The following is a 27,981-nucleotide window of genomic DNA, read 5'->3' as shown; positions in this document are numbered from 1 at the left end:
AAGGGTCAAAGGAAGGTTCCGCAGCTGGAAAAGGAAGGGGTCGCCAGAGGACTCAGGTCCAAATGCAAACAAATCATCTTAGAAGTTGATTACGCTGCTGGACCGTGATCCCGGGAAGCCCCAGCATGTGGTTATCTTTTCCTGACCCTTTGCCGACGACCCGGGGCATCTTGTCTGGGCGTCCCACCTGCTCTCGCCTCTCTTCTTCCCCAGCTGCATTCCTGCACACAGACACTGTCTGTCTTGGCCCCATTTTTTCTTGGAACTCCAAAATGCAGCTTCTCCATTCTCCACTCCAAGGACTCGAGACGTTTTCCAAAAGTCTCTTTTTGAACTCGCACAAATAAGTGCTATTCCAGGGCAGACTGTATCCTCATTCCTCTCCTAGTGTTCCACTGCCCCCCACCTCCCCATCCCAGGCACTCTTTCGTAGTTCTTCTGAAATGCATGCTTTGCACATGCATAAACTGGTTTTTCCTCTGTTCCTGTCTCCCCTTCTGTGACTGGTTTCTTGTTCTAAAGCCCCAGGTCGTCTCTGGGAAATACCAGTGGCCCCTCACAGTAACACGTTCTTGTGAGCTGGGAACCAGTTCTTCCTTCATCCCTGCCTCCCCTCCTCCCAACCTTCGTCCCCCTCCATCCTGACCCTCCTCCCTTCCCTCGCCAGCCTCCCTCCCTCCCTCTCACTCACAGGTATTAACTGGACGCCTTCTCTGTGCCTGCCAGGCACCATTCTGGGACTCAGGGAGACACTGGTAAACAAGTCAAAAGTCCTAGCTCTCGTGGTATTTTTTTTTTTTTAATAAAGGAGGTAGATATTAGCATGTAAGGTAATAAGTAAGCGTATTTCAGATGGTGGGAAAAAGCCACAAGGGAAATCACACAGGGTTAGGAGCCAGAGTGTGGCTGGATGGGGGTGGTGCTGGGGAGATGTGAGGGAATGGTGTCTCAGGGAGAAGGAACAGCAGGAGCTGGACGCCGTGAGGTCAGTCAGGGGCATGGGCTGGCGTTGGTGGCTTTTTGGCAGCAGTGCAGTGTGATTTAACTTACATCTTGAAAGGATGACCTTGACTGAATTTGGAAAATGGACGATAGGGAGGCAAGAGCTGGAAAACAAGGGACTGACTTCTTTTTAGACAAAGCCAGACCTGAAGCACGTGGATCCCATGGCAGGCGTGTTCTGGGACTGGCGCGTTTTACAAAGGTTGCCTTATGCATCCTTACTTAGTGCGGTTATTTCAAACGTAACTGGAACTGCCAGACTGTGATGAGTTCACAAGGAGTTCTGACCACCTCCACCGCCCAGAACCAAGGGCGCTGCACCGTCGCCCGCCCAGGGCACCTGCGTGGAGTGGGGGGGGTAGTGTCTGTGCTGTGTGAGGGGGTCAGGGGCAGGCAGGTGGGAGAGGCGTCAAGGAAATGGGGCTCCAAGGGGACTCCTGCCAGGTGCTGTGATGTCACATTCTCTGAGGAACCGGGGGTCTCAGGTCGTCAGACCACCTCTCCACAGGTGCTGGGGTAGCGAGCCTACACCAGCAGCCTTGAGACTCAGCCACAGACCAGAGGACTGAGGGATGGGGTGAGGCCTGGGACTCAAGGGAGATCCTATCTGCTGTTCTGGAAATGTTTTGGGGTGAAGGACATGATCTCAGTGACGGCCAGAGCCTCTGCCGGTGGCTTGTAAGGGTGGCAGATGGTGTGTGTGTGTGAGAGAGTGAGTGGGTAGATACACACGTAGGAAGACCACAAAATAGTCTGTTGGTTTTTTAATCTACTTTTCTCTTCTTCCTATGAACTACTTAAAAATCATTTACTGAAATAATTGAATACATTTGAATATTTCTATATATTTAAATATTGCAATATATTCACTCTCAGAGTCCTCTTTCCTCCATTTGGTCTTGTTTGAGTCTCCCCCTTGCCTTAACCCCAGCTCTCAGGACTTACTCACCACGTCCCCCTAAGACATGCTGAATGTCAGCGTTCGTACTTCCTTCGGACCCTGGGCAAGTGACTGGCCTCCCTGTGCTTGGTTTGCCCACCCACAGACTGGGAGACGACCCGCGCTCCTCCCTCACGGGGCTGTGGTGAGGATGTGCTGAGTTAGGGCACGCCACACCTTGAGAACGGGGCTTGGCACAAAGTACTCCTCAGTGCATGTTAGCTGCTCTTTTTGTTTATGAATCTAACGGACTTGACTTCTTGTAGGTGGGGCCCCAGGAACGGAATTAGTGCCCTTCTGAAGGAGAGCCCACAAAGCTCCCTAGTCCCTTCCACCGTGTGAGGTTATACTGAGAAAGCAGCTGTCTGTGAGGAAGTGGGTCATATCTGTCAGCACTTTGACCTTGGATTTCTCAGCGTCCAAAACTATAAGAAACAGATGTTGGTGGTTCATAAGCCACCAGGAGCTTTTTTTGTTACAGCAGCCTGACTCGACTAAGACAGCCTGCAGGTGGTAGGGGCCTCCTGGGCTTTGCTGAAGAACCCCGAGGCTGACTCTTAGCCTCTGTCCTCATTACCCGGCTGGGCTACTTCTTGTTAATCAGCAAAGGATATTTAGAGTCTCACTCAAAAATGCAAAAGTCCAGAAAACTGCTTGCCTAGGGACAAGCCCACAAAATTTGCAAGAGCTTCTGGTTGAAAATTACTTACCTGAGCTAGTAGCAGGTCTGCGTCCCTCTCCCATGAGAGTAAACATCATGTAGGTATCTGTCCCTAGGGGGCGTCTTTATTTTGCCCCTTCCGATGCCTCCCCGCCTTCTAAGAACCTCAAATTCCTAGCTGTGCCACTTAACTGTCCTTTCATCCCAAACCCTGTGTACTTGGCGTTGCTGGCTTATGTAAATATAAGGAGCCACCTTCCAGCTGACTCCAAACCCAGAAATTCTCAGCCATCTTTTTGAATTTTGCAAAGCAGATGTTTTCAAAGAAATACGCTCTTGCATTTTGAGGTCAGAAGCTACCAAACCACAAGAAAGTTCATTCTCAGACTTGCTGTCCACTCAGCCTTCATTCCAGAGCAGCATCTGACCCACAAAGAGCCAACGGGGCCCAAGAAAGAGGACCAAGGAGACATCCTTTAGTGTCATCCGATGGCCCCACAGTCAGCCATCAAAACCCACGCTTTTAACTGTTCTGAGTCATTTGTGTTGCATTTAATTTCCACCTTCCAAATGAGGTTATTTTCCGATGATAACGAGTGAGTATCCTTGTGCGGGAGTAAGGTGATCAGCTAAGCAAGATGTCAGCATCCAGACCTTTCCTGTCAAGGCCCTTCTGTACTTTCATTCTCACTCACACAGCCTGCAGACGTGCTGGGGCTCGCTTCCCCGCTCAGTGGATGGGCTGGACATGCCACAGACTGGGCTGGTTTCAGGATGATGCAGCCATTGGGTGATGATGTGAGCATCATTCTAGGCGGGGACCGTATTTGTGATGGGTCTGCCCTCATTCCAAGCCATCACCTGCGATAATCCAGAATTTGTGTATTCAAAAGTACAGAGCTCCCCAACAACAGCTCGAGCTGTAATCGGTTTCTCTCTAGACAAGTTAGAAAAGCAATTTAGTTATTTGAAGCTATGAATTAGATGGGGGAGCAGGTAATCCAATTTTGTTTGAATGCTACATTTTTCTCTTACTGTCTCCCTTCTCCTGCATCCATAAACCCATTTCAAATAAACAGTGAGGTTTATTTTCCTAGGAAAAAAACCCAAACCCTTCTTTAATGGAATAGCCCAGGTTTTATTCCATTCTCCAGAGTTGAGATTTGGGCAGATTTTGTCTTTTGTCGCCCTCGAGTATAGTTCTGAACTCTTTCCTTTCCCGGGACCTATTCAATTTTAGCACCATTTTCTTTTACTTTTCATCCTTTGGAAAAAAAAAGTGCTTTGTTCTTGGGAAATGATGAAACCATTTGTCTGGCTCTTCTCCACCACATTCCTGACACCTCTTTAATTTGTTATTGACCCAGGGATCTGGTTAGCTGGGACTGGGACTGTAAAGGCAGGGCGAGGGCCTGTTTTGCCCATCCAGGATGGCGGAGTCGCGGAGTCTCGGAGTCTCTCTCGGTGAAGTAAAGGCAAACTGAGGGTCGAGTTTGAAGGAGTCTGTTCAGGTGCTCAGCAGCCAATCCTGCCGCTTTCAGTTGTCAGGACGACATCTGCCTCATCCCTTTCAACTGCCGTGTAATCAGATCTCTGGTCAGGCAGGCAAAGCAGATGCTCCGTGGTCATTTTACAACGAGCGCTGAGCACCCCAACTCGATTTTATGACGGGATTGTCTGTTGCAAGCAGCTTGGGACTTAGGTCCCAGGCATTCTGCAAACCAACAAATGGGTTTCATCTGAAGCCCGTTAGTTCCACCATCCTGGGAAAGTTGAAAGGCCGCTCCCTGGTTGTTAGTTTCCGAAGCTCTGGACAGAGCGGAGGTTCTGTTGCATAAGCCGACTACGTGGGGAACGCCTTTGAAATGTTCTGCAGCCGGTTCTTATAGATTTCTGGAAGTTGATGGTGTCTTTTGAATTCTCAGCTTTATTGAAGCCCAAAAAAGACTCAACCCAAAGTTGATGAATACACCCTTTCCACTTCTTACAGATGGATTGAGTTGTGGTCTGCTTCAGGACTTGGACGGGGGGTGGCCAACCGGTGCTCCGCGGGCCGCATTTAGCCTCTAGATATTTTGTTTGGCCCACACAGTATTTAAAAAAATATTTGGATTAGATGCCAACGCTTAAAAACCAGGAGATTGCACATAAAAATACAGATTTCCAGCTTTCCTTGGAAAATCCGAGGCTCTGGCCGCCCGGGCCCCCACATTCTGCATGGCAGCTACCTGGAGTCAAAGTCAGGGCTGCTCTGAGTAGAGCAACTACCTCTTTTCGACTGAGCATGAACTTGTCCACAGCCCCCACCACTCTCTGTTGTCTCCTAAAGATGGTTGGAGCATCTGTTGTTATTTGCCAGCACGCTGGTACTGTTGTTCCTCGTGCACTTGGCTGAACTTGCTAAGTCAGGGTTTCCATCCGGACCTGTTGGGTGTTTGCATTTGTTCCCGGAAGTGCCACTCACACCTGTGGCCGCCTAACCCAGCACCTGGTGCACAGTGGGGACTTTGGAGGTGTTAGCGCCTCCTGTCTGTCTGCCTTCCCACTCGTTGTGGCCAGGGGTAAGATTTAAAAGCATGTTTGTGATGCAATGTCCATATGTACAGATACGGAGTCGCACAGTGGACCCACCTCCCCCACACTCAGCTCCAGCTGTGATCAGCCTGCTGCCAGTCTGGGTTCCTCTACACCCCCCTGTTCAGCCACCCCCATTTCACAATAATCATTTGAAGCAAATCCTACACACCAAAAATCCTGGATAGCAAAATTGTACCAGCGCATGTGGAAAATACTCAGTATCGGTCTCAAAGACAAGGGTTCTGAAAATACTCATAATGCCATCAACGTGTATGAAACACAGTGACAATTCCTTGAGCCCCTGAATTACCTGGTATTTAAGCTTCTGGTTGTCTCATACATGTCATGAAGGTTTTTTCTTCTTTGTTTTGTTTGTATTTTATAGTTTGAATGAGGATTCAGACCAGGCCCACACACTGCATGTGGATGCCTTGGTTTCTAAGACTGTTGCCATCTAGGTAACCCCCTCATAGGTTATCTGTCTATTAAATAATAGAACCTTTTTTTTTTTTTGGTTTTATCATTAATGTTATTATTTTGCAATTTATTTGTTGGAAAAACTAGGTTGTTCCTGCTGGAAGATTTCTCACAGTCTGTCTTTTACCAGTTGCATCCCCATGGTGAGGGGTAGCTTGCTCTTCTGTGTTTCCTGTAAATTGGCTGTCGATTCTGGAGGTTTAATGGATTCAGGTTTAATTGTTTTGGGCACGACTGCTTCATAGTTGGCAGCGTATCTTCTGTCGGGAAGCACGTGCTGCCGGGCTGCCCCTCGCTCGGTGATGTTGGCAGCTGCTGGTAGTCAGTGCCGAGCTCCATTAATTCAGTGGTGCGTGAATTGCAGAATGGTGATATCCTGTTCTAATTTTGTCTTCCCTTCCTCTTCTGTTAGCTGGAAAACTTCTGTCAAGAGAAACTTTCCTTCAGCAACAATGGTAGAATTCATATAGGAAAAGCAGGATGAATGCTTGATTCTTTCCCTTCAGTTACCAGCTTTTAAAATAATGAGTTGGTTCATTAACATCCCCCATTGGTGATCAATTAAGGGTTTTTTTTTGTACCATTATGAACTCATAGATTTAAGCATAATTGATGTTTTAAGATTTTAATGGGCTTTTTTTGCTTGTTCCTTTTGTCCTAATCATTTGATGGAGCTAAATAATATGACTTCCTCTCCTTTTTTTTCCCCCTTTGGCTTAGCAATGCGCTCAGATATTCTGGGGGCGTCAGGAAGGAAAGAACACTGTATGTAGACTGAGGGCTTCTATTCCCTTACACATGTGAAGGGGAAATCATCAAGCAGCTCTTGAGGGTCAGCTGGTTGAGATATTCCTCTCAGCATTAAGGAGTCTTTAAGTGTAGTTTAAGAATAGAGTTTGCAGGGCAGGGGAAAGTTGTGTATTGAGGATATAGAGGGCTTCTGTAACTGGAACCCAAAGTAACAGTAGCTAAACAAGATAGAAGATTTCTTTCTCATGTAACAGCACAGGCATAAGCGGTCCAGGGCTGGTATACTGACTGGTCCCACGGTGCCAAGACTAGGCTCCTTCTGTCTTAATCACTCCACCATTCTTCATCTGCACTGTGAGATGGCTCCTGGTTGGGAGGAGAGGATGGAGGAAAGAAGGAAGAAAGGCATGCCTCTTCCCTTTAAGGACCTAACCTGCAAATCACTTATATCCCTGCATCTGATACCTAATTGGCCAGAGCTTTGTCATGTGACCACAGGGAGCTGCGGAGGAGGCTGGGAAATGTAGTTTTTATATTTACCTAACCATGTGCAGAGCTAAAGCTTGTTACTATGGAAGAGAAGGAGAATGGATTTTGGGTCCCTGAACAGGAAGCATGATCATAATGGGAAAATAGCTCCAAAAGGAGGTTGAATTTTTTATATTGTTTAATATTCTTAAGAGTTTCTTCATCTAGTTCACAGATATTTATTGAATGCTTCCTGTGTGCCAAATGTAATTATTAGGTCCTGGGGACACAGCAGTGCATAAAACAGGTCCCTGCTCGTTTGAAGCTTACCTCCTAGTTAGGGACCCAAACAGCTAAATAAACATACAGTCCTCTATGTACCTGCAGGAAATTGGTTCCTGGACCCCCTCTTCCCCCCTCTGCAGATACCTAAATCCATAGGTGCTAAAGTTGCTTATATAAAAGGGTATAGTATTTGCATATAACCTGCACATATCCTCACATATACTTTAAATCATCTCTAGATTAACTGTAATACCTAATACAATGTAAATGCGATGTGAACAGTTGCCAAACTTTTGGAACTGTCTGGAACTTTTTTTCCGAATATTTTCAGTCCACAGTTGGTTGAATCTATGAATCATGGATAGGGAGGGCTGACTGCATATTATAATGTCAGATGGTCATAGTCTCTGAAGAAAATCTGAAACACAGGAGGGAACAGGCCTTAAATGTCCAATTATTGCTGATTCTCCCCAAATTCAGAGAGCCCCTCTCCTCAGGCTCAGCCCAGGAGTCCAGGAACCCCAAAACATTTTATCATCTTTTTCTCCTGAAATAGGTTTCTCAGCCTCAGCACTATTGACATTTGGGGCCAGATCATTCTCTGCCGTGGGGCCTGTCCTGTGCACTGTGGGACCTTGAGTAGCATCCCTGGGCTCCACACCAGGTGCCAGTAGCACCCCAGCCCTGAGCAGCCACAACCAAAAATGTCTCCAGATATTGCCAATTATTTCCTGGGAGGAAGAATTGCCTCTAGTTAGGAACCACCAGTCTGAAGGGTTTAGTGCCTGATTGTTGACCAAACTATGTGGGGTTTTTGTTTTTTTTTTTTTTTTTTGGTGGGCGGTGTTGGTCCACTCTAGAAGACCTGTTTGTAGACTGGGGAATCCTTAGCAATTTCTGGGTATGGGAGGCCGCTAGGAACTACTTCTTTGCTATGTACAGTGTGTTCCCTGGCAAGTGCCTGGGACAGTGGCTTCAGGTTCAGAAGATGTCAGTGAGTAGTTGTGGTCAAAGAAAGCTTGACTTGGAGCCCCACTTATTCTCTTCCTTGCTTGTGGCCTTGGGTGAGGCATGTGTGAAAAGCGACTTGTAGACTGTCATGTGGCCCACAGATACGGGGCAGGGCCTCCTTCAGCATGGGGTAGGCAGGCAGCTGCCTCAGGAAACTGGCAGGAGCCATCTTGTTTGGGCACTTGCCTTCTTGGTTTGCCTTTAGTCAGCTGGTGCCCATTCATTCATTCCTTCTTTGCACAGATATTCACTGGGCACCTGCTGTGTTCTCGGCTTTGTGCCAGGTGCTAGGACACAGCAGTGAATTCAGTGGACAAAAAGGACCTCCTCTGACAAAATCTCTAGGGAAGATGTTAATCAAAAGCCAACCAGTAAATAACGAGAATTTTAGGTGAGGCTCAGTGCTCTGAACAAAGCAAACAAGGTGATGGCAGGGGAGGGCATCACTTCAGACAGGGCGGTCAGGAACGGCCTGCTTGAGGAGGCAACCTTGATCTGAGACCTGAAGGAGGAGGTAGGGGAAGGGAATTGCAGGCAGAGGGAACAGCATGTGCAAAGTGCCAGCACTCAGAAGAAGCCTGGTTTGTGTGGAGGACAGAGAGAGGACTGGTGTAGCTGAGATTCGTGACCAGGAGATGAGTGAAAGGGAGATTTTGAGGGTAGGCCAGACCATGCAGGGCCTCCGAGGCCACAGCGAGAGGTTTGGATGTGACTCTGAGAGGGCAAGGAAGCTGGTGGCAGGTGGCAGGTGGCAGGTTGCAGGCTGGGATGTGTACTTGCCAGGCCGGCAAGTACAGGAAATAATTACAACAACAGTCCCTCCCACTTAATAAGCACCTTTAAGGGCAGAGACTAATCATCTCCAAATCACAGCTGGGAAACCAGGCCGAGGAGCGAGGCAGTGATTGGTCTCCGGTCACACAGCTAGAGGCCTAGAGGGTGAGCTGTTAGAGGCATGTGTGTGAGAGAATGGTCTAGATTCAGTTCACGAAGAGAACGGAGCATGTGTCTTGGGCTTTTCGCTCTCTGTCTGAGATACCAGAAAATCAGCTTTCCCTCCGGACCCGCCAAGCTGCCCGCCTCCTGGACGCCTCGGCATGGGTACCTGCAGGAATCTCAGACTCAGCCAGTGCCAAAGTGAGCTCATACTGGTCCTGCGCTATTCCTATCTCCCCTCTCCTGTCTGTCCTAAGGAATCTGGGATGCGGCTTAGGCAACTTACTTAATGTCTGTGACCTCAGTTGCCCCATCTGTAGAATGGGGATTACTAGCAGTGCTTCGGGTTTAAATGAAATGATACATGAAACGTGCAAAGAGCAGGGTCGGCCACATGGCAGGCCCTCCACACAGTAACTGTCAGCCTCATCATCTTCATCTGTCCAGGGTCGTGCAGATGTCTCAGTGTCTGCATCTGGGACTGTGCCCACCCTTCTTTAATATCTTCTCACCAGTCCTGGGCAGAGGCCACCTGCTCAACAGTGAGCCTCGTTGTCAGGAGCCCTGGCCCGGGCCCTCCAGACACCCTGCTGAGTGTGGGGTGTGGCATGTTGCTTGCAGTCTTGTGCCTCCTAGCAGACTACCGGAAGCAACCTAAATAGCTATTAATATGAGTCAGCCGCATAAGGGGTACCAAGTAACTGGGGACCAGAGAGAAGGGAGACCTTTTCCTGTTTATTTTTATGCTTTGGGATTTTTTTTTTCATTTTTGCCATATGCATGTATTTACTTTAAAAAAATTAAGGGAAAAAAAAAAGGGGACACATTTTAGGTCCTAGAAATGACCCTAGAAGCTAATAAAAAAAAAATGAGGATTTAGAAATAGAAAGCTTTTAGTTCTGCTTAGGGGTGTGTCTCCCACCATTTGGTTGCATAATCATCCTTCTGGTCCAGCCCGCTCAGCTTGGAGTGGAGGGGACACGTGTGTGGTGAGATCTTCTTGCCTCTGAACCTGTGGCCACATCGTAACCTCCGCCTAGAATGCCCTTCCCTCCCTCTTGTGCCGTTTGCAGTCTGACCAGCGTTTCCAGGCTCTGACAAGCTCTCTTCTCTCTGCAGCTGCAGGGTTTTTCTCTTCCTCTGAGTCCTGGACTCACCTGGTTCTTTGCAGTTGCTGGGTATCACATATATGTTTTAGATGTTTCGACATAGTTTTTCTGTCCCCCACCTCAAGTCCAAGTCTCCAGGTGGTAAGGACTAATGTCTGTGACTTGTCTGTACCCCAGCTGCCCCCGGGCTGACTTTGCACATTGTAGGTAAGCTCTTAACAACATTTTCTAATGTCCCCTTTGTGCAAAGTCTAGCCCAGCTCCCTGCACATAAGATACTCACCATGTATTTGTGGCATTGAGTGAATATCCCAGAATGAAATGGACATCATATACTGCCTGAGTTTTAAATGATTTAGAACTATTCTTCATAAAACCACAACAATGATACTTTTTTTTTTTAGCAGATACTTCTTTTTAATAATAATTGAAGCTAACCCTTAGATCTCACATCTTGCATAATAGGTGCTCTTCTATGACATCATTATATTAACTCATTTAATTCTTACAACAGCCCCATGAGGCAGGAACTCTATTCCTGTTTTATAAAGGAGGAAACTGTAGCACAGAGAGGTTAAGTAACTGGCCCAAGATCACACAGCCAGTGAGTAAATTTGTAGATGTTCTTTATGTAGGTTTTTTTGGAGGAAAGATGCCATGCATTTCTTTGGGAGTTCAGGAGTACAAATAAAAAAACCCTGGAGCACCTGCTAGCCAGGTATGACAGTATATAAAACCTGCGGAGATGTCCTGTGTCCTGGTCCTAGAATCTGGCTTCATCAGGACAGCTTTGGAACCTAGCCTGTGAGCTTCTCCAAAGGCCTGAAAACAAGTTTGAGAGACACAGTGGGCAGAGCGATAAACTCCATCCAAAAAGAAGACCATAGAATTGAAGTGATAAATGTTTACTGAAATGCCTCTAGACACAAGATGCCAGCCAGTCACTTTCAACCTTTATAGCAGTATTTAAATTATATTTATTGTGAGCAATGGGGACACTTCTGTTGTTTGGCGTGATATGGCTGGCCTGGCGTTCTCAAAAGCAAAAGTCCTGGGGCCCTTGAACATCCCACTGGTTCTCGGTGGGGTGGCAGGGAGGGAGGCACATCCCTGTGGGACCAGCGCAGGGGGGTTCCAGCAGGTCCCTGGACCTCTGCATTGGTGCCACGCTCGCCAGGCCTCAGACTGCTCGGTGGACTTGACAGGGCCAGAGTCCGAAGACCAGACCGGGGCAGGCCTTCAAAAATGTGCTGGCTGCTGGGCCCTCTAGAAAATCCGTCTCTTGCCTCCAGCCGGCAGCGCTGCCCAGTGCCGGGCCAGCCTGAGGTTGTTGTGACAGCAAAACTGGGTGCCATGGAAACAGTTGTGCAACCCCCAGAGCGGGCGGCCGGAGAGCCGGGCAGCTGCTCTCAGCTGGGCCAGTGCATCTTGGGTCTGCCCTCCTCCCGGACCCCTTGCTGTCCTGTTGTGCTTGGCCTGGGCTCGCTGTGGACTCGGAAGCTCTCTTTTTTGCAGGGAGACCCGCGAGCTCGCTCCCCCTTGTCATGCCAAGAGACGCCCTGCTGGCCCCTGGTTCCTGCTGCCACCTTCCAGCCCCCATTCCCCCTGAAGGCAGCATCCTCATGGGCCCAACTGGCGGAGGGTGTGAGGCGGTGGCCGGGATGCTCCGGAGTGGGTATCCGAGCTGGCCTGGGGCTTCCCTCTGTAAACAGCGCAGTGTGTGCACCCCGGGCCTGGCCAGGGCTCTCCTGGCCAGCAGGGCCTCCCACCCGCGGTGGTTCCAGGCGCTTCTGGGGGCGGAAAACAGAAACCAACCCTGTGTTTTCCAGGCTGCCAGGCTTCTGAGAAATTCATGCCTTGGCCCAGGAACTCCTTTCTCCTGCTCCCCCCCCTTAACTTTCAGAGAAGGGTGTACCCACGCCCCCCAAGCTGACTTCCTGTTCTGTTCTGATGAGCGGGAAGGTTCTGGGGAGGGTCTTTGGTCTCATCTGTAGGTGCCACCCCTTTGGTCACCGGCCCCTCCTCCGACCCAGTCCTGCAGCTGTTTGATGTCAGAGCCCAGGTCCTGGGGGCTCACCCCACCGTGGGGTCTTGACATCTGATGGTGACCAGGACTACCCTGGACAGAGTTTCCTAAATTCAAACTCTGGATCCCAGCCCAGGAGAGCCTGCTGCTCTGAGAGAGCTGCTAGCCTTTCAGGGTTCCCTCTGTGTGGCTGGTGTTGGCAGGGGGTCAGGAAGAAAAGCAATCTGTGGAAAGTAATTCCTGCTGAAATAGGAGTGACTGATAAGATGAGGGCCTCTCCTGTGGGTGCCACGAACACCCACAGGGGCTCATTCGCACTGATGGGTCTTGGAGGGAGAAATGGGGTGGGATGTTTTCCCGCGGAGGTTGGCACCTCTAGTTTCTGAGTTGGAAGGTTTGGCATCGTGGCCCAAATTTGTTGCAATTTAGTCAGTTCTTCTCAACACTTTTGCTGAGTACCTACTGTGTGCCAGGCAGAAAACAAGTCAGAGGGCACTGATCTGGTAACTTGCATTGTGGTTTGTAATACGGCCTCGTGTAGTTTGCTGTGTGTGTGTGTGTGCGCGCGCGCGTCCCCTGAAGCATGCAGAGGACCAGCCCAGGAGCTAGACTGGGCAGAAGGAATAAGTTGGCCCAGTCAGGTCCGCCTTGGACTTCAGTGGTTAACTTTGATCATTTTACGCCTGAACAAAAAAGCTTCTGTCTTTACCATTAAACCAACATTTATTGGCGAAACAGGGAGGCAGGGTAGATTGGTTTCAAGTTTGTGCCCCAGGAATCCCGGCCTGCATTAAAATCCTGGCTCGGCCCTCTGCTGGCTGTGTCACTCTGATCAAGTCCTTGCAGCTCGCTGAGTCTGGGTTTACTGAACTGCAAACTGGGAGTGATGATAATGGTAACGACCTATGCGCGGGGCCTTGTGAACACGGCGGGGTTCGTGTGTCATTTCTCAGACCAGGACCCGGGACAGAGCAAGTGCTCAGAATGAGCCAGCCACCGGCATGATTTCTCCATCCCTGCGGCCAGCCAGGTCATTTGATGGGTGCTGGGTGGATGAGGGGTGGTCCCACTGGATCTCACAGTCTAAGGTGGAAGGAGGATAATAAAGACACAAGATGTGTGTTTCAGATAGTGAGACATGCTACGAAGGGGAGAAAGAGGGGCTGCAAGAGGCTTTGGACAGGGTCATCAGGGAGGGCCTCTTGGAGGAGGTGACATTCTCCTGCCCCATGTGTACCAGAAGGCCCCTCCCCCATTCCCCGCGGGGCAAGCTGTGGTGGTACAGGCTAATCCATGTATGGGAGCCACAAGGTAGTCTGTCTCCTTTTGTCTTTCTTCTGGCTTCTCTCCATTTCCTTCCCCACCTCCTTCCCCCTGCCTTCTGCTCCTTCCTTCTCTGCCCCTTCTTCTGCTCTCCTCCCTCCCTCTGTCCTCCTCTCGCCTTTTCTTCCGTTCTTCCTTTCTCTCTTTCTCCCTTCTTTCCTTCCTTTCTTTAAATACCAAATGACTTTCATGTACCTAAGATATAAAACAATACAATACAGATAAATACCGTGTACCTACCCTGAGTTTAAAGAAAAAGAACATCACCCTTACCTCTGAGCTCTGCCTTCTAAAACACTTTTTTATTTACAAACCTTCCAGTTGTGTTTCTCTACAAGAAGACCCTTTAAAAAACTTTTCTTTGATTTTCATTCTCATGGCTAAACATAATTCTTTAATATCAAACCCAATGATCAAATTTTCAACTCTGGATTCTGGACAAGCCCACCCATCGTGGTGGTTTGAAACGAGTTTCCCATTTCTTTTCTCTGTCCAGGGCCCCTTCATCTTTTTCCCCTTCGCAATCTTTGTGCGGAAGGAGTGTGCACATGGGCTGGGTTTTGCTGACTGCAGCCTTGAGGTGCCGTCGAACGTTGTTACTTTGTCCTCGGCATCCCCTGTAAATCAGTTGTGAGACCGGTGGCTGGACCAGATTGGGCTTGATGTTTTGGGCAAGGCTGCCTCCTAAGTGATGGTGTGTTCCTCCATCAGGGGCTCCTGGAGTCTGTCTGTGTCTATTCTGCAGTGTTCACGGCCGTGATGCTGTGTGATGCTCCACGCCTGGCTCGAGCATGTAATTTTGAGTGTACAGTCTTCCCCGTCACCTTAGACTAATTACTATCTTCAATTTTGTGTTTGTCATGTCCCCCTTTTTTTTTTTTTAATAGCTTTACCGCTTGTTGGATTCTCAAAACAACACAATAAGCTTTGCATGCTCATGAACTTGACGTAACTGCAGTAAACAGCTTTCTGCAACTTGCTTTTTCCTTCAACATTATGTTCTTGGCATTCGTATGTCATCATTTTGCAGCTGTCATTCTTTTCTCTGGTTTGAGCTGCGCTTTTACGGGCCCTCCAGTGATCTGATGCCCCTCAAATCTAAAGAAATTGTTTAGGAAATCCTTTCCCACCCTGGTGTCAGAGAGCTTCTCCTAGACTGTCTTTCAAATACGTTGCAGTCTTACCTTTTGCACTTAAGTTTATAATCTACCTGGAATTGATTTTTGTGTCCGGTATGAAGTAAGGTGCTCATTTCATTATTTTCCATGCAGATAAGTAGCTGTTCTGTAAGGGGAGCATCCCAGAGGAGGTGCTATCTGAGCAGAGATACACTCACGTAGGTGATGCTCGCTCGCTGATGGTGCGTGGCTCCTATTCTCTCCTGTCCCCTCCGGTTCAACTACTGCTAGCTTGGCCACCAACCTTGCCACTAGGGTTTCAGACCAGCACTTGGAGACTGTCAAAAACCAGACTTACCTGGGCAAACTCTGTTTAAATCCAAATGAGGGATTTGTGTTTCATTCATGCACTCAACCATCCCTCCGTGAAATTTTTTACTGAGCACCTACTATGTGCTGGGCTCTGGTCTGGGTGCCAGGGATAAGGCAGAGAATGAGAGATGAGGTCCCTGCCTCCACGGGGTGATGATAGCCCAGTGAGGGGTTGATGTTACCACGTCCTGGCTTCAAGATACAGGGTCCTTATAGCCTGAGTCAGGCCAACCCTCCCCCTAAACCAGGATCCATCACCATGGCGACCTTGTGCAATGGACAGGCTGTGCCTACACTAGCGTGCCTGCGAGTTCCCCCGATCCAGCTAATGCTAAGCCTCTGTGAACACTGGCGCATGCTCACAAAACTGTCGGTGGCCATAAACGAGATGCTGTATGTGACAGCACGGGGCCTTCAGAGGAGGGGCCACTAAATGGTGCTTCATTGGCCTGTGCACACGGGGTCCTTTGGGAACCATGGAGGTGAACTTGGCCACCTGCTCATCTTTTCAAGTGGTCACACTCCCGTCAACTGTCCTCTCCGCCTGGATGGAGGAGTGTTGCACGTGGGCTGGGAGCTGTGAACCACGAAGTCCGATTCCGGTGGAGGGTGTGCCTGGGGGAGGATGCTGGGATTGAGGCCCCAGGAAGCCGAGTTGGGAGATGTGGCCGGTCTCGTGTTGCTTGACCAGAGCAGGATGAGTGTGTCCCCCGGAGGCTGGCTCAGGGCGGGGGACCTCCTCTTACCCCTCAGGGCTTGGCACCTTCTTGGCTACAGCTGATCCGCCCTCCTCCCAGTTAGCACCTCAGCTTCTCACTCAAAACTGGGGCCTCAGAACTGCCACATTTACTCATCCTGAGAGCTGGGGACAGTTTGGCATTTTTCTCGTAAGCCCCGACCAAGGTCTTGCTGGTAAGGTGTCTGGGCTGCTGGGGGCTCTGCGGGCCTGCTGCCTGGGCTGGCTTCCGGAGGCCTCTGGTTTGCAGAATGTTGGTGACTCAGAGGCTGTTCCTGCGTGTCGCTGGCCCAGTGCAGCCAGTGCACCGTGTCGGGTGGCCTGGGAGGGGGCCCCTCTTGACAGGATATGAAAGTGCATCTCTGTGAGCCCGGCTGACCTCAGACCCACTCACTCTGAAAATTCAGAAATAGTTTCTAAGGCGAAAGTGCTTTGGTAAAAGGCGGCCTGGCCACCAATCAGTTCAGTCCTTTAACCAAATGTCCTCCGTGGGGTGGACAGACATGTACTAACAGTGTTACTAGGAGCAGCCGCTAACACGGTTTTTTGTCTACTCAGCATTGTGCCAACAGTGTGCACTGCCCAGCATCTTTCTGGGAGGCACAGTATTATTCCCATTTTACAGATGAGGAAACTGAGGCCCAGGACGTTAAATGATTGGCTCACATTCCCTTAGTGAATGTGGGATGCTTACAATGTGCCAGACTCTGTTTACAGCCCTTGTGCTGACTCATTGATTCCCTCTAAAGCTTTGAAGAGCTATTATTGCCCGCTTTCTACAGGGCAGGTGCAGAGGGGGTCAGGGCTTGTTGCCTCAAGTCCAGGGCAGGACGTGCAGGCTGAACTTGGACCCCCGCAGTCTGGTTCCCACTGGAGTGTTTCTCTGCAGCTCTGCGCCGGGGTGTGAGCCCCTCACCTCTGCCTGCAGCCCCTGCCCTGGGCCCCCCGCAGCCACCACCCTCAGACACTTGCAACCTCATCAGACACAGAGAGGCTGCAGTTGTGAGATGAGTGGAAGGCGGGGAGGGGAGAAGGGGGTTTGGCCAGAGGAACCTGGGCAGCATTTGAGGCTGGATGTAGGAAGAGAAGGGAGGATTCGGACACGTAGCAGAGAGAGGGGGCTTTCCCAGCACAGAGCCAGGCGGCGTGAAGGGGTGTGTGGCAGGGGGTGGCGGATGTGTGTGGGGTTGGGGCTGCAGCCGCACTTGCTCCTTGTTCCAACCCTGCCCCTGCACGGGCCCCTGGGCAGGGCACTTCCCTGGTCTGCCCCATGAACGCACAAACACCTGCTAAAGAGGAATGCTCTTGGGCAGAACAGCGCTTCCAGGACTGTCGGAGCTCCAGCTGCCATGACGGAGTCTCACAGCCTGGGCGCCTTAAACAACAGAGGTTCATTTTCTCACAGTTCTGGAGGCTGGAAGACCGAGATCCGGGTGCCAGTGTGATCGGATTCTGGGGAGTTGGTTGCCTTCTCGCTGCGCCCAGTGAGCCTGCAGACAAGCTCTCTGGTGTCTCTTCTTACAGGGCACTGATCCCATCGTGGGGGCCCCACCCTTATGGCCTCTTCTAACCCCAGGGCACCTCCCCAAGGCCCACCTCCAAACACATTGCAGGTTGGGCTTCAGCATGGCCATCTGGGGGCCCCAGGCCAGTCCTTGGCAAGGACTGTACAGGGGTAGGTGTCAGGGCTCTGGCTGCATGTCCCAGGAGAGTTACAGTATCTTAGGGATACCTGGTATAATGACACACACACACACACAGTCCTTGTTCATCACTTGGGGCGGCCTTTGAACTGAGAGCAAACCACGCCTGTGAATCTCACTTGGAGAAATTTAGGACTGGCTCTGGTCCCTGCTTAAACCTGGTGGGATTTCTGTCCAGGCAGCTGGTGGCTTCTTGTGCCTGTGAGCCTGGAAGGGGTGAGCTGGGGGGGCCCAGGTTTGTCTCGTGGTCACTCGGGTGCTTGGGGCCCTGCACCGTCCTTCTGTCCCCAGGATGTGGGTGGGTGGGCCCCACGGTGAGGGCTTGCTGAGTGCATGTGGGGACAGGCTGTGGGTCAGTCAATTCTAACGCCAAACTGGGCTGAGGGACTCGAGAGGTGGGCAGATGTGGTTGGAATCTTTGGAGGGGGGCGTTTCAGGACAAAATGCCTAAGATTGACAGGAGTGCGAGGCAGTCTGGATGCCCCCTTTGGGGCATGGGGATGTACGGATGTATCCTTCTTGGGGGGGGGGCATGGCTGTACTGGGGGCTGGTCCTGACCCACATAGGAGGACACAGAATGATCTGGAAGGTGGATTTATGAGCGGGTGGTTGGCGCCTAGGCTGGAAAAGTCCATAAACCTCCAGTGACTTCCTTCCAAGCAGCAGAGGCTGTGCTGGTTTTCGAAGGAAAGGCCTGGGGTTTGGGACCTTTCCGGGAGGCCACGAGGAGCTTCTGTGCGCCTCTGAGCGGGGTAGCTCGGGGTGGAGGTATTTCCTATTGCTTCTTGCTTGTACCTGCTCCTCACCTGGCGTGTCGGACCCGCCTTCAGTTCTGTCTCTCGGGCACCAGCAAGGCTAAGTGAGCACCAGTGTCTTAACATAAATGTTTGGTTAGTTCCTCCAAGCCCCACAGAGAAAGATGGCTTCCCAATTAGGTATTTATTTTATCATCTCATTTGTGGTTGCAGGCTGCGTTTGGGGTTTGGATCACTGTTTCTTTCCCGGATCTCAGCTGGATGTAGTCACTGACAAGTGCTTTTCCTTTGCTTCTGGATTTTTCTTTCTTTCTTTTTTTTTCTTTTAAAGGCAGCAGCTCATTTTGCAGTGCTTTGTGGCTGATGCCTCCCTGCAGAGGTTTGGGGCCAGGGCCGTGACGAAACGGCCAGAGGACGAGGAAGCCTGCCGTGGTTTGTTTAGAATGCTTTCCTGCCTGCGGTCGCTACCTTCGAAGCTGTGTGGTTGCTTGATAGGAGAGGTGCCTCTTAACTGCCTGTAATCGGAAGAAATTCTGCTGAACTGGAGAAAAGCTGGGCAGATGAGCTCAGCTCAGCTCAGCTCAGAGTTTGGACAGGGGGTTAGTCCTCCCTTGTCGGGCAGCTTAGCTCAGAGAAAGTCCGAGTTGTTTCTCCGTAGACTGTGCGTCAGTGTGGAATCAGGGCCGAGGTGGAGAAACAAGGCGTGTTCCGCACTGGTGGGGAGGGACATCGGTCTTTTCACCATAGATCCGTTAACCTGCACGCACCTTAGACCAGCCTAAGTCCTGTGACACAGATGCGCCCAAGTCTTCCCCTTACTGCCATCCTGTTTCAAGACGTGCGCCCGGCTCTCGGGAGGCTGGAAGCTGGTTGCGTCGTTTGTCAAGGTGATAGGTTCTTGAGTCTGTATTTTTTGTTTTATCTGTTGACACCTTGTACTTTCCTGTTAATTATCTGTGTTAAGTAATCAGTGAATCATTTCCGATCTATATCCCCAATGATCATGTAATCTACAAGACTGGCAGGACAGTTCACCGACTGAGGCCGAGGCTGTAAAAATGCAACATTACGATCTAGGTCTTCAGCCGTAGCCTCGTTAAAAAAAAAAAAACAACTCAAAATGTGGCAGTGATCCTGGGACCTGAGTCCACTCACCTCAGTCACATACAGTAACTCTCAACACTGCCTTCCCTCACGACAGCTGTCCCCGTCTTATTAACAGCTGACTGGAGCGGGCACACTGATCAGTGGGACAGATCTCGTCTTTCAACATGTAGGGACGCAGATCTGTATTCTTGGTTATTAGAGAGGAGGGGATGGGACTGGTCCATCTCCTTCGCATTGTTTCTCTCACTCTTCCGTCTGCTCTCTGAGTCCATTTGGCAGCGTTAATGAACATTTGCGCACGAAGGAGCCAGCCAGCTACCTCATCTCATTCAGTCCTCACAGTTGCCGAGGAAGTCTTCTGATCTCCCTCTGGGGGAAAACTGAGGCTCAGGGAGAGGGCATGAGACTTTCACCAATATATCAACAGGGTGGTTTTGCGTCCAGGCTTCTGATGCAAAACTGCATTTTAACTGAGCCCCCAGGGCAGCCCAGTGCTCTTCTGAACAGTGGGAAGCCCTGACCTGGGATGAGCACCTGTGGAGTGGGGGCCATTCCTGGACAAGTTGCTTCATTTTTTCCTCTGCCTCAGTACCTCGATCTGAGAAATGGGCGTCACCCCACCAACCCTCAGATATAACTGTGAGGCCTGAGTAAGGCATGTGAACAGCCACCTGCAGAGTAGGATGGTAGGGAGTCAGGGTCTTCCTCTGGCTCTTGGTGCCCGCCTCCCACCAGGAAGCAGACGATGAAAGAGCGAAACTTTGACTAAACAGGAAGCTGCGCCTCAAAAGTCCACAGACACCCGATCGGTTTGATGCTTTATAAATGCTGAACTCTGACAAGGGGGCGGGGCATGGAGACAGGACCGGGCTTCCTGACTACTGGCCTTACTGGCCGCTAGTATGAAGGGCCTGGGCCCCGGGGCTCCACATGCATTCAGAGTGCTGCTCGAAGGCCGTGACCTTGGACCTGTGCAAGGTACCCATGAAGTGCTCCTTGAATGGGCACCTATGGATAGAGTGAAAACACCTTGGCTACCTGAGCACCTTGGAGCCGTTCTTGCTGAGGAGTAACAACTGAGCCACAGGCTCAACTTTACCCAACAGCCGGTGCTCCTGTTGGAACTTTAAGAGACCAGGGATCCCCCGTACCGAGGCAGGGAGACAGCTGAGGGGCCAGTGCAGTGAGCTAGACTGGAGGTGGCAGAGGCTGTCGGGTCCGGATATATTTTGAGGGTAAATCCAGAAGTATTTGCATCTGGAGGGGATGTGGGCTGTGACCAAGATTGGCCTGAAGAAGGGAGTGTTTCCTATCATGAGACGATTATAGGAGGGTTGTTGGGGGTGAAGGTTGGGGGGCGGGTAGTCCATGTTAAGTCTGAGATGCCCAATGAGCAGTTAGCTCTCTCAGTCTGAAGTTCAGGGGTGAGGTCTGGGCTGAGAACATTAACTGGGCCACAGTCAGGGTAGAGGCGGTATTTTAAGACCTGGAGTGAATGGTTTGACAATGCCCGTGCTCTTGGATTTGAGCAAGCCCAGGTGGAGTCGAGACAGGGAAGTATGATAGTGAGGGAGCTGCCTTGGGGCCACAAGCACCTGGGATTTTGGACACGGGGGCCTTTTTGCTTTAGGAAATGTCTTGAAATGCATGGTCCAAACTGTGTTTACAGCCACTAGGCTCAGGAGGGGAGGTGGTTATTTTGTCTTGGGCTGTGACTCACCCCAGCCAGTCCCACTCGAACAAACCTTACTGCAGCCCAGCTCTTGGGAGTCCAGGCCTGTAAACTGCAGGAGAGAACTCAGTGTTCTCTGCCTTGAAGATGAGATTTCAGGGAGCTCATGCCTCTCCTTCAGAGAGCATCCTTGTTCACCTCACGATGAGAACAAAGTTGCATCTAGTAAAAAGCTGGATCAGTCCCTGCAAGAAATTAATCCCAGAAAGTGTTTCTAAACCAAGCACTCAAAATGGCACTTACCATTTAGCCATTTAAAAGGGGTTGCGAGAACAAGTGTTTTGAAAGCTTTAGGCATTACAGAGCTCTAGAGAGGGGCTATTTAAAATTGAAGAGAACATGTGATATAATTGAATGCCTGTAAAGTTCCCTGCTCCCTGTCTCCTTTCTACGTGCCTTCAGTGCTCTGTAAAAATAGTAACAGTCGACCGAAGAAAAACAGGAAGAAAGTGTACAGTCTTATGAATTTGCATGCCCGCTGAGGTTGTATCACTAGCAAGAAGGAAGCAGGGGTCAAGTTTAGCATATATAAAAGCCTGAAGGAGGAAGGTAACATTGAGGTAGATCTGTCATGAAATTCTGATTTTCTTTGCCTGCCACAGCTGCCAGCATTATTTTCTCTTTAGAAACTCCATGAGGTACCAGCTGCAGAGCCATTTTGTCTAGCTTTAAAAAAAAAAAAAAAAAAAAAACCCAACCCAAACCACCATAATCTTGCTGGTATATTTTGATTTCAGAGATCCCTATTTCTTTGCACAAAGTCATCTCAGTGATTATTACTCTGGTTTGGAGTTAATTCTGGCACAAATGTTAAGATGATAATAGAATTTGGGCTTCAACTACAGCCAGAGGGTTAAGTTTGATCCTGGGTTCTGAGTGGCCCTAGGTTAAGGGCTACTCCTGAATTGGATGATGATAACATGAGTTGGAAGCATAATAGAGGTCAAAGGTGATTTTTTTTTTCTTCTCAAAAATGGTTTTGCAAATCTTTTTCAGAGCTGATAGACACACACCTTAGCTGGATACAAAACATATTATGAAACAGAATGACTGTGATCTTTGATCCGAGAAATCAAAGTTAAAGGTAATTGATATCTTCTGCCTTTCCTTTTGTTTTCCAGCTGTGTGTTTTCTTAACTTGAATTTTTTTCTTTTTTTGTAAAAGAAAACTTTACAACCTGAAGGCCCTCTCTCCTCGTTTTCCAACATTTCTCGCTCTTAAGAGCTAGACTCCACCCCTTTGTCAAGGGGACACCCCTGGGGGACATACCTGAGATTCTTGGAGGCTGGAGCCCAAGGTTGGGGTGGGGAATAGGGTGGCGATGGGGCTCTGGGAATTTGCATGCTCTTCCGGGGCCCCATCGCCCTATTCCAGGAAGAAGGCAGTAGTGCCGGGTTCCAGCCCTTGGAAGTTCTGCTCCTGCCCTGTGCCAGCTCCCTTTTGGTTTTATACACTTTGCTTGGTGTTTCCAGTCCGGGAAGGCTCTCCATCAGTGGCGGGGCGTTCTGCACTGGGGAACGAGAGAGGGGGCAGGTAGATCAGAAAATTGCCCTGTGCAGTGGTCATTTCCAGTCTTGATCTCATCAACTCAAAGTTCCACCTCCCCCCAGGGCTTTCTTATGGGCTTTGGAAGGTGTTAACTCACTGCTCGGTTTCTGGATGTGAAACCAGCCTGTGGAACTGGGATAGGGCTGAGTGTGGTTTTCCCACGGACTCAGCGGTGCCCCTCACCTTAGCTGCAAGCAGTAGGGCCCCTCCATTGACCCAGTGACTTTGGATTCTGGGCCTCCATGGAAGAGCCTGGGAACCAGCGCAGCGATCAGGGGCTCTGGGGGTGGGGCGTCCACATGAGACAGTGAGGATGTCACTGTACCTGTCTGTGCCTCAGCTGGTTAGATGCTCCTGCTGTGCTTTAACCCTCCGGCACACTGGTTAGCATCAGTGAGCACGTGCTGCACCCAGCACAGGGTGGCGCTCACCATAGTCAGCCCGGGTCAGTATTTATTGTTGGGTTACCTGCCTCACTGGGCCGTGGCTTTTGAATTGTCCATTTGTCAGTGAAAGCGGGTTCGCTACATCACAGGCCAGACCCCGAAGTCCTCGGCACACTGATGTCCCATGCTGAAAACCCAGGAGAAATAACCGTCAGATGTCACGCCCTTTAGCCCACAGTGGAGCGGACATCCCAGAGCCCTGGTTCCCAGGCATGCTCTCCACCAGCGGTCCTGGGCTGGTTACCTGCCCGGTGCCGAGTCCCTCCCCAGGGCTTCGCAGCCAGGGAATCAGGATGACAAAGCTGCAGCTGAGTGATCAGCGCTGAGACTCAGCCACTTGGTCAGTCAAAGGGCCTTTTTAGTGTGCTTCCCCCCTCCCCGGTGTTAGAACTTGGCCGTGCTTCTGACCTTGCAGGGCCTGGGAACTCCGGCGAGCTGGCTCTGCTGTGCCTGGCCGCGGAGGGGGTTCACCACCGTGGAGCTCCTCAGACCCCGCCCACGGCTCTGGGCCACAGGCCTATCAAGGGCTTTTTGTCCTTTTCGCTGAGCTTCTCAAGTCTGGCCTGGCTGGGCCCTCCTGGAAAGCTCTTCTCCAGTGTTGTCAAGTGCACATGGGGAGGGGAGGAAAGGCTTGGGCGTCACTTAGCAAGTGAAAAGCATTTTGATCCCAAGTCCCAGGGGAAGGCCGAGGCCAACGGCCACCTTTCCGTGCTTGTGGGGAACACGGCCTGGGGGTCAGGGAACAAGTGGCCCTGGAGTTCACTCTTGGCCTTCAGGGTAGCCTTCCCTGGGCACAGTTGGGACAAAAGGTAGAAGCATCCAGAGACCACTCACCTGCTTTCTGGTTCAGCCGCCCTGGCGTCCAGCCATTGCCCCAGGCGTGGGCCCCGGGCGTGAGTGGGGCAGGGCACTGTGGACGGAGGAGAAGGGCGTGAGGTGTTCAGGTTCTTTCATTTGGCCTCAAGAACACAGCCTCCCTGCGTCCCCCCGAGCTTGACGAGTGACCCGCTGGCCAGCCCCAGGCTCCCGTGGGCACTCACGTGGTCTAACCAGGTTTTAGAAAACATGCTTGAGGTTTGGGGGAGAAACAGGATGGGGCCTGTCCTCTCCTTCCTGTTGCTTCTTTCTCAGGGGATTAAGTTCCAAAGTCAGCAGTTAAAGGAGAGAATGCCTAGAATTGCCAAAATTCCCTGGACAGTCTTCTGAAACGGCACCTCCAGTCTAACTGTGGGTTTCCGTGTGTAACCCGGAGCGGTCACTCTTCCTCAAGCTGAAGTTTGAGAACCTCTTGAGCTTGGCTAACAGAAGTCAGCCAGCACCAGGTGTCCAGGCCTGCCAGTGAACCAGAAAACTCCTGGGGCAGAGTGGGATGCTAGCAGAGATCAGTTTTAAGAAATTTAACACTAGTCAAACCAGAATTGTTTGATGAATAATACTTGTAAAAAGCATTGGCTTCCCCAGATTACCACCCCCAAAAAGTAGGGGAAGAAAACATACTCTGCTTTCCTTTTCTTCTTTGCCACTAGTGTGTATATACTAAAGGCTGGCAAACTGTCTCTCAGGCCAAATGTGGCGCCTGGTCTGTTAGGTTAAATAAAGTTTTATTGGCACACAGCCATGCTCATTTGCTTACCTGCTGTCTGTGGCTGCTTTCATGTTTAAAAAAAATAAAGAGCTGAGGAGTTGAGTAACGGGACTATATAGCTCACAAAGCTGAAAATATTTTTGTCTGACTTTTTATAGAAAGTTTGTTGACCCCTGGTTTATTCTTTTTATTGCCAGAGCCACTTTTTACTAGAATAGTTACTGATTTGCAAACATCTCTTTATATATGAATGGCTTTTGTCATCTATGCTGAAATTATTATAGATTTCTTCTTTGAAGTTTTAACAAAAGATGTATAAACTTTATACACTTACATCTGCCCGTCTTTCCTTTCTGGTTTCAGCCTTGGGTATCAGGCTTAGAACTCGCCCTCAGCATGTGTGTTTTCATCACGATGTCTCTAAGGTTAACAAAAGGTCATGGGTGCTTGTGGCACACTGAACGCCGCTGGCCTCAATTCTGTTCTGAGAAAGTGATGCTCAGTGACCACCTTAACCACTCGGCACATGGCCTTGTCTGCTGCTAACCTAGCAGAGGCTGCTCTGGCCTTTTCCTGACTCACACAAAACACACTGAGGATTCTGGGGCCCCAGAAAAAAGGTGATGACTAGCGAACTTCATAGTTTCGCTATACAGTGGAGCCACATAAGGTACAGGTTAATAAAATGAGCCCTGGGGTTCGAATCCTGCTCCCTCCCCTTCCCCTGCTATGGCAAGTGACTGCCTGACTCTGTTTCTCCATCTATAACACAAGGACGACTGTAGTACCAGGTTTGGTGTGGGAAGTAACCTAGTGCTTGAGACAGCGCCTGGCACATAGTTTGCCCTGAAAAAATGGGAATGCTTATATTCTTCCATGGAGAAGTCGCCAGACACGCAGCCACCCCCTTGTCAACGGGACGACAGAGGAAAAGTCAGCTCCCCTAAACCAAGTGGCCTCGGTTGACGGGGTGGGGTCCTTGTGTGAGCTGAGATGCATGCGTCAGGCGCTGCTGCATGCATGCTGCTATGCAGGGTGAGGCCGGGAGCACAGGTGACTCAAAGACTGTGGCCCAGGAGGGACAAGCACGGCATTGAGAATCCCATGTTTGCTTCTGGAGGGAGTTAGGCCCCCGCGGTAGAAATGGAGAAAGCTTCCCAGAAAAGGCGGTGCTCGAACAGGGGTGGGGTGGGGCGGTCAGGACTCAGACAGGGAAAGGCACTGTTTGGAGAACTGCCCGTGGCCCAGTTTGGGAAAAGGGAGGAAAGGTGAAGATGTTGGCAGAGGACAGATACTTGACATACCAAACGAACGAAATGCTGATGGCAGCGATCTCGAAGAGTGGGTTTAACACTCAGACCTCAGAGTCAGACCTGAGGACAGATCCCAGTGCAGTGAGACCTGAGGCTACTTAACCCCTTTCTAAGCTTCTGCTTTCTCATTCAGTAGTATGTTATTGAGTGCTTCCTGGGTCCTAGGGCCCTGTGACACCGTGTGGGGACAAAATTCAAGCACTAGAAAGTAAACTGTCAGGAACTGGTAAACAAAAGAGTCAAGGGGATGGAACACAGCTGGGGGGGGGGCACTGCTGATTGCCCCCAGGGCCGGCTTCCTGGAGGGGACGGAGCAGAGCCTTGAAGGAAGTGAGGAAGAAAAGCATTTTTAGAAGCGGCGGGGAGGCCAGCACGGCTCTGTGCTGGACCAGGGAGCTCGCAATGCAGAAGCCTGTGGTCGGCTTGGAGGGGGTGGTGGTGGGGCAGCAGGAGGCAAGGTGATGAGACAGATCTGAGGGCGCCTCCAGGGGGCCTCGCTGGAGACAGGCCCAGAGCAGGGTTACCTTAAGCACAGCAGAGGGGCAGAGTGAGGAAGTGACACCAAAGATGTGACTAAGAGGCAGCGACAAGGCCTAGCGGGAGCCGTTCTTCCCCTACAAGGGAGGGGTTCCATGATGGCCATCGTGAAGCTGATTCAAAGGGAGGGCAGCGCAACGCCCACCCCCTTCTCCCCGAATCCTTGAGGCAGCGCAGGCAGGGCCTGTCGAGTCCAGCTGAAGTGGTCAGGCAGAGAGATTCGTGGAACCCGGAGCCCACGTTTTCAGACCAATGTGGCCACGCTGCCGTGGCTGCCACCCAGCGGGCGCTTCTGCTCTAGAACTTTCTCCTCGTCCACAGCCAGAGGCATGAGCTCTGAGGTTTCAGAAAGAGAAGTTTCCTCTCCCCAGAGAGGTTTCCGTGGGGCATGAGCGGGCCTCGCTGTGGGGCCGGCCGGGGCCTGCACAGCCTCCTCCCCACCCCTGGCCGCGGGGAGGTCGAACAGCGTAGGTTTGCTGAGTTTTCCAGATTCTCTGAAAGCTGCTTTCAGGTGGAAGCTGGGACGGTTTCCCTCCAAAGAGAGGGGCAACCTTGACAACCTCCCGCTGCCCCTCCCCTAACCTGGCCTCGAGTTCTGAGAAGGGAAACGACCCTTTGGTGAGAGCCGTGGTACCAGCATCTCTGCCCACCAGCTATTTTTAGAAAGCTGAGGCTGTGGAAGGTTTCCACTGAGGATCAACTACTCTCGTTTCCTAGGTTGAGAAAACAGGAAACCCTTCAGAATCCGGGCTTTGAAAAGCTTTGCATGAAGCCGCACTGACCCCTACCCCCACCCCCCGCATTCTGCTTTCACTCCTGCCCGGCTGCCCTCACAAAGGCCCCCGCTTCCCAGCCCTGAGCGGTTCCCAGAGGCTGGGGAAGGGGGTGCGCAGGGGATGTTCCTGGTTCAGGGCCCCTGGGAGTCAGCTGGTATCTGGTACACAGTCAGTGCCCAGTCAGAGCTGGTGAGCTGAATAAATGAATTCATCCTCTGAGTTCCTAGTATCGGATCCATTTCCACACTTTGGAAACGGCTGTAATTCTGATACACACATTCTTGCACATTAACACAGATGTGTATGTGTGTACTAGGACATGGAATGTGTACGAATGGACCACCCCGCGAACCAGCGTCTGCTATACACCGGGCACTGTGATCATTTCCTCACTCGTATTATCTCATCTAAGCTCCTCAACAACCGTAGAAGGAGGGTCCTATTCTCATACACAGTTGACAGATGGGGAAACTGAGGCACAGAGCGGTTATATCAGTAAGGCGAGGCTCACCAAGCTAGGAGGCGGCAGAGATGGGACCCTCACCCTGGCCACCTGGCTCTGGAACCGGAACCCTTGACCTCCCCTCGCATGTGCTTTCAGCACACATCTGTATGAAGGCGGAGCGATGCCTGACTAGTTTCTGCCATAAAACAGAGCCCAGTGGGCAAAGCACCGAGTTTAGAGC

General features: G+C 50.8%; 1 protein-coding gene across 5 annotated transcripts in view; it reads left to right on the top strand.

The window, feature by feature from the left end:
* Nucleotides 1–27,981, top strand: part of NFATC2 (nuclear factor of activated T cells 2) — a 146,430-nt gene that overhangs the window by 112,591 nt on the left and 5,858 nt on the right. The window contains exon 10 of one of the 5 annotated variants that reach the window (XM_032461382.1): nt 22,086–22,173. The exons of the other annotated variants lie outside the window; for them this stretch is intronic. Within the exon in view, the coding sequence (XP_032317273.1) occupies nt 22,086–22,129 (44 nt within the window). The 3' untranslated portion in view covers nt 22,130–22,173. The remainder of the gene's footprint in view (nt 1–22,085; nt 22,174–27,981) is intronic. 5 annotated transcript variants of the gene reach the window in all.

This window comes from Camelus ferus, chromosome 19, assembly GCF_009834535.1.
Source record: "Camelus ferus isolate YT-003-E chromosome 19, BCGSAC_Cfer_1.0, whole genome shotgun sequence".
Taxonomy (NCBI): domain Eukaryota; kingdom Metazoa; phylum Chordata; class Mammalia; order Artiodactyla; family Camelidae; genus Camelus; species Camelus ferus.
The sequence above is the reverse complement of the archived record's forward strand: the minus strand, read 5'-3'. Positions and strand labels throughout refer to the sequence as shown.